Raw genomic sequence first — 6,876 nt, 5'->3', positions numbered from 1 at the left:
ACATTTAGTAACGCCTTTATTAAATATGAGTAGCATAGTTGTAATATTGCTAACGTAACACTTATTTTTGAGATAGACGGAGACGGAGTAATTAAAGTGTCTACTTTAAAACTGCAGGTTGAGTTGTGGTGGCTGTGTTAGGACAATTTGGAACAAACAAACACTGTCTAAATATGGCTTCAAGACAAATGATGAATTGTTCTTGATTTTTGCTGCTAAGTCCTTGTTACGTTTCACATTGAACCTTCTGCTCCAATTATTTAATATCTTCTTCTTCTTTTTTCCTTTTTGTTTGTGTCACAACTCACAACAATCATGTGATTCCATCATAATTTTTTTTGGTTTGATACAACATCGTAGCTAGGTTGGGGTGTTCACAGTTTGATTTGAATTGATTTTTTATTAAAATCAAAATCAAATTAACTTGATCAATTCATTGATTTTGGTTTGTTTGTTTGATTTTTAATCGTATATAAATATACTCTTTCCTATTTATACTGTTGTTATTTATTATTGATATTAAACAAAATAAAGCGGAGAAAAAAATTATTAGGTAAATGTAATGTCATGTTAAAATATACTCAGATCAAGTCAAATATATTTAACTATGCAATGTGTTAATTAGAATTAGAGGCTTCCAATATGAATGCATCGAGGATATGATAACTTTGTATAAGCTAAAGATTCTTAATTTGATATTAGGTTTAGATCAATTTGATATTTAATCCATTTGATTTAATATTCACTATGAAAATCGATATTTAACCAAATCATGACCCTAATTCTAACGATTCGTTAAGATTTTGACCAACAAATCCTAACGATCATCATAATTTGCTATTAAAGCAAGTGTTGCTCCATTAAAAAGCTGTGTTTGAATCTAAATGAGGCTAAAATTTAAATGGTGACACCACAGATCCTATTTGTGCAAATTACCCGAATATATCAGATAGAAGGCCCAATCAATTTTAACTCGAGCACAGAAAGAAAGTCTGCAAGTAATTAGGGCCAATAAACCCACTTATTAGTGTCTATTGGCCCAAAGCAAAAGAAGCCCATTGTTACTTTACACAGCTTTATTAAAGTGAAAACAAATAGAAAATAGAAAAAAAGAGTAAAAAAAAAAAGTCGGTCATTTACTTCTTTTTTTGGAAATATTTTGTTTTGTGGTCCCTTCTATATTTTTCTACCTTCTGACATAATCTTTTGCTTTTTCATAAAGTATTCTTTGTTGGACTAAATCAGCTCAAACATATATTGTCCGCTAGCTTAATATCATGTAAATTTATCTTAAGGTGGATTAAATTTGTATAATTTTATTTTAAAAGATCTCACATTACTAGAAGTAACATTACACCTTATACGCAACTTTTTTTTTCATTATAGCTATTAATATGAAATTTTATTATATGTGATAATGATCATAGGTTCGAGCGTGTGATGTGTGAATTAGATTCATGTTCATTAAAAAATGGTAGAGGGATGGGGCCATTATCAACCAAAAGAATGATAGAGGGATGGGGCCATTATCAACCGAATTTCTTATCACGCCCACAAGCCTCGTGATTTTTGGTTTATCCAAGAAAACCCAAGTTTTGTATATCAATATACAACTACATTATGTCAACAAAAAAAAACACCCAAATTGAATAGGGAATACTTTTGAATTGAGCATTGGGGCTTGTTCAAAACAAAATAACTTGCAAGCTACATGATTACATACATAGATGTGCAACAGCAGCCAATTTTTTTGAAAAACATAGAACAAATAGAAAGCAAACTCACTAGACCTAACAGTTTCACCAGGATCTTATGCAAAATACTAGGAGAGCCCCACAATTTCTACATCATTTTCGACGATTCAATGGAAAAAACATAAGGTAGGATAGAGATGATAGTTGTTGAAGGCATGGCTCATAGCATGCAGTCTGTTCTAGCAGGCAACCTTCTGAAGAAGTTAAGCGGCACAGATGGAAGCTTGTAGCGGAACCTTGGATGTCTTAATACATAAAATCCGGTCAAGAGCCCCACAGCTTGGAAAGGAGTGACATAGAGCACAACGGCAGCAACCAAGCAGAAAATCACGAACAATGCTGTTGCTCTAGGGTCCCTCCAGCTCAGCAAGGACTGCAGCCTCTCTCCTTGAGTAGCCAAGTCGCCAACCACGGTTTGAATCCTCCCTGCAATACTTCTTATGCGGTCATACCTCATCCTGATAATATCAGGAGAACGTGAAGTAGGGAAAGTATCAAATTCCTCATCCAGCTCATCGGGATGAGCAGTATCAGCACAAGAAAGTCGAGTATCCATGTGAGGAGGATGTCTTGGCCTCCATCTGTAGTACCAAATTCCGATCAGGAAGAGGTAGAGGAAAATGGTAGGTAGAATAAGCTCTGGATAAAGAACCAGTATCAAGAACAGGATATGGATCAGAACAGTCGTAATGGGATTTTTCCAATTGCATATTTGATCAAACCATTTTCCGACAGATATTACCACACCTAAAACACCCATGATCCTGAAAAAGTTAGCCTTGCTTCTCCTCATGCTCCACATATGAGAAGTAACATCCAACATATACTCTACAATCTCTTTCCTCAAAGGTGGCTCAGCACGACTCAGCCTCAAGGAGACAATCTGAGTGGCTTGGTGCCTCAAGTTGTCCAGCTGAGTAACAGTTAACGGATGAAGATAGTGCATTTTAGGTAACAATGGCTGTGAGTACATATGCATCATATTCACCAATGACGAGCAAGTAAATCTCACAGCCAAATGAATTTCACCCATCTTCTTCACCCCAGTAGGATGCAAGACCAGCAGTGGGTATGAATGTGTGTAGACACGATCAGTTTCAAGAGTCGAAAGACGGATCCTGACCTTTCCAATCCTTGAGTCCCTTGCCCCTCCAGATTTATCTCCTCCTTGCAGATGGCAATTATCAAATACACCAATAGTTATAACAGTGCAAGGATCAAATACTTCCCAGGTGTATTGCTCGTTCCATCTGGGAGCAAAGCTATCTATAATTGTCCTTGTCCGCACCCACTTCTGCCCATACTTTGCTACACAATAGGCATCTGTCGTTGCCCGCCCATCCTTCGTTTTCATTGGTGACAGGCCCTGAGCGCTCAGAACACCTACTTCAAGAACACCGATGCTAGATTTCCACAGCTGTTTTGCAGTTGGCCTAAGATCACTACTGTAATGGGTTGACTCATCCAGAACATGGTAGCCTCCTTCCAAACATACTCTCATGTGAATCCGGCTAGCAAACTTGATTTCCTTCTTTTCTCCCTCAACAATAACATGCTTCTCAAGATTAAACCACCTCGTGTTCACAGGTCTATGGTCCAACCTCCTATCCACATACTGCAAAGGAATAGCACACCTCCCAAGGACTTCATCCTTGTTTGGTGCAACTCTATCTTCCACACTCAAAATCAATGGCTCCTCAAATGGTTCCGCTGCTACAAACATCAGATCCTCATTCCACAAGGGATTGATAGTCTTGCTCATGGAAACTCTGGTCCTCAATGCTTGATTTCCAAGGATAGCCTTGACATACACTTCTGGAAACCTGCTTTTGTCATTTGGAATCAAGTCTTGAGCCTCGATCACGTTAACTCTTAGGTACCACAATTTTGGTGAGAGGTACACCTTAGACCTTATATTTGCAAGGCCATCAGCCCCACTAACAGCTGCAGCATCTGAATGCCAAGCTTCAGGAAAGGCTTCATCAGCTTGATTTCCCATCCAAACAGCCAACATCAACTCTCCTTTGACTTTGTTACCATTCCTCTCCTCCAATCTATACCACTGTGGAGCGAGAGGACTGTCTGGAGGAACCCTTTTTGGGATATCATTCAAATCAAACAGAACACGACCCACAAAGTCATCCTTAACAAAATCCTTATCTTTCACAGTCACTTCAAGTACAGAAGCCTGAATCCTATCTTTTGAGAAAGCAAACACCTGACTCCACTCAGGATTCGACTTCTTCTCAAAATGACGAGTCGTACCCTTATAATTCCCGAGCTTAACCTCAACATACGGATCAAGACTACCTGTAACATCCTTCGCAGGTAAATCCTTAGCTTTCACAACCCGGACATAAAGATACTGCATTTGCTCAACAAGGTCATATGTGCTAGTGAGCTTATCACCAGTGATCTTCCCTCCACCAAGGTGGGGTTTGGTCTCCTTGAGTGAGAAATCTTCTTGATGGGGCCTCTGCATTTTCGAGGTTGACGCAACAACACTTGATACAAAATCTTTGTCAAAAGCACAAAACCCCTCTAGTTCTCCACCAGAATGTGACCCAGTGATCAACAGAAGGAAGACCTCAGCACAGACAACCAGTTACCAGCAAAGAAAACTCCCGAACTATGTTACTGCACCAAAAATATTGAACCCAAACAGAGTGTTAAGCAGATGTATCCAAAAAGATGAGATAGCAAAATCTAGAGAATGTCGACTAGTAGATCTTTGTCACATGAATAACTTAAAGAGTTAGTGGGGAAAAGAACCACTTGAATGACACTCAGAATAATGACAAAAACATTCACAGCCAGATCTGAATGCTTCAAACATTCATAACATAAAAAAAAACAGTTCTTTTTCCATACAAAACAATAACAACATATCCAGTGTAATTCCACAAGTGGGGTCTAGGAAGGGTAAGGCATACCTTACCCTTATCTCGAGGAGGTAGAAAGACTGTTTCCAAAACATCCTCAGCTCAGGTGCAGCAAATCAAATCAAAGTAGTTATAAAAGTAGGGAAAAGCAACAACATCAAAATAGCGGAACAACGTGATATCCGAAACACAATAAACAATAGAAGATAGTAACATATATCAAAAACACAAAACTAAACTTATAGAGCAGCAAAAAAAAAAAAGCAATCTTTAATCAATGCTATGACAAACTGTATACAAGAACTACTCTTACCCACATAAAGAGAAAGTTAACAACAGCAAAACAAAACCAGTCATTTGAAAGCCAAAATCTAACCACATTATGCTCAACAGACACCAACAACTAAACACCATCCTAGCATTCAAAACACACAGAACCCAAAAAGCATGAAAAAAGGAAATCAATTTTTTTTTATAAAATTACATCAAAAACAAAAACCCATAAAGAAAAAGTGAATGTACCTTGAGGTTTCATAGAATCTGAAGAGGAAAGATTGGATTTTTACTGGTAAGGTTATCAAGAATGGAGTTTAAGGAGGAAAAAAAAAAAGCAAAAGGGGTTTGGGGTTTTGCTCTTTCTTGAACCAAAGTGTAGTAGAAATGGTGTAGTGAGCCAAAATCAAAAGTGAAAAAGGCAACAAAGTACACAACGCAAGAAAGAAAGAAGAAAACAGTGAAGAGGGTATAAGAGAGCTCTGTGTTCTTTGTCTGATTCCAATGGGGTGGGGTAGTGTAGGGTAGATTAGGGGGCTGGGGGTGGAGTGAATCTGCTGAGATTTTCTCACTTTGTGTGTGTGAATATTTGTGTTTCTGTCTCTCTATTTTTTTTAAAAAAAATATTACTGCCTCCGTTCTATTTTATGTGTCACTTTTGATTTAGAACGTGTGTCAGAAAAAATTATCTAAAATAATCTTTAAATAATATGATTAAAAATCATTTTATTAAAGTTAAATAGTCTCAAATTATAATAAGATATTTTTTTAAACGAACTAAAAAAAAAAGAATGTCACGTAAAATGGGATGGAGGGCTATTATTTTTCCAATTTTTCATTGAATTCTCTTTATTTGGGTACCTATTGGTCTTGTGTTTGCTTGACCAGAGGAACCGGGTCGCGCGTGCGATGAGTATGTCTGGACTTCACACGTGCCAATCCCACAGTGATTAAGTATTTATTCGCATCGAATTATTTTTTATAATATAAGAAAATAATTTAGTCTTAATAATTAAAAATTAAAGTAACAATGTGTACGTCTATGATATGTATTTTGTAGTCATTGTATATAAATGCGAAGAAATTTTAATGTTTTACAAGAAGGTAATTTAGTAATTGGATTAATTATTATTTTCCTAGTTCATTATTTATCGAAGATATCATAAATTCTAACGAAATAGTTATATGTATCACAAAATTTATATAAGTTTTCTATTTAATTCAAGCTGTGTTGTCTTTTTTTCTTTCTTATTTGAATAATTTATCGAATAAATAAATATAAACTTTCTTCTTTCATTCTTCTTGTTTTTTTTTCAAATTTTATGTCACGAGAAATGTAAAACGTATAATTTCAATAGCGTTAAACTCGAGACATTTATGATTATGATGCAAGAATGAGATTCGATAATGTTTGGCACATAGTCTAGTGTCACGTTTATCCTACTATCTCTGATTCATTTCAGTTATCATGTTTTTCTTACAAATTTGATTTTCGAGTAAAAAAGATCAGAAGAGTAATAATTACTTTTTTGAAATCCTCACCTTGCTCCAAAAATGATTCACATTATTTTTCTAGAAACCTCTCAACAATTATTACTCATTTTAACAAAATAAAGGGTAATATAATGAAAGAACTTTTACAATTATTGTAATTATGGGATACCTTAGACAATAGGAGGGAGTATCAATTTAGCATTATTTGGTGGCTTGTCCTTTTAAGGTGGAGAGGAACTATGGAGCTGATGAGCCCGTGAAAGCAAGAAATTACCAAGAAAAAAATGTATCAAAAATAAACAAAATAAATAGTTTAATCCATTGTCAGTTGTCACTACGATAAATATTGCTCAAACTCTCAAAAATGGCGTTGCACAATGCGACAAGTAGATTGATCAGAGTAAACAACAATGTCGAATGATGAAGTACGAGAAGATGTCAGCAATCTCTTCTATGAGATAACAGTCCACATT

At 36.0% G+C, this 6,876-nt stretch overlaps 1 protein-coding gene across 1 annotated transcript; it reads right to left on the bottom strand.

Annotated features, from left to right (window-relative positions):
* Positions 1-1,790: 1,790 nt before the first annotated feature.
* Positions 1,791-5,386, bottom strand: LOC125833326 (FT-interacting protein 3). Its single transcript, XM_049512472.1, has 2 exons — positions 5,159-5,386; positions 1,791-4,391 (listed from the first exon to the last, which is right to left on the bottom strand). The coding sequence occupies exon 2, from the start codon at positions 4,234-4,236 to the stop codon at positions 1,915-1,917; it is 2,322 nt and encodes a 773-aa protein (XP_049368429.1). The 5' UTR covers positions 4,237-4,391; positions 5,159-5,386; the 3' UTR covers positions 1,791-1,914.
* Between the last annotated feature and the right edge of the window lie 1,490 nt (positions 5,387-6,876).

The sequence above is a fragment of the Solanum verrucosum genome, unplaced genomic scaffold (assembly GCF_900185275.1).
Source record: "Solanum verrucosum unplaced genomic scaffold, falcon-dt-bn FXZP01000285.1, whole genome shotgun sequence".
In the NCBI taxonomy this organism is placed as follows: Eukaryota; Viridiplantae; Streptophyta; class Magnoliopsida; order Solanales; family Solanaceae; genus Solanum; species Solanum verrucosum.
The sequence above is the reverse complement of the archived record's forward strand: the minus strand, read 5'-3'. Positions and strand labels throughout refer to the sequence as shown.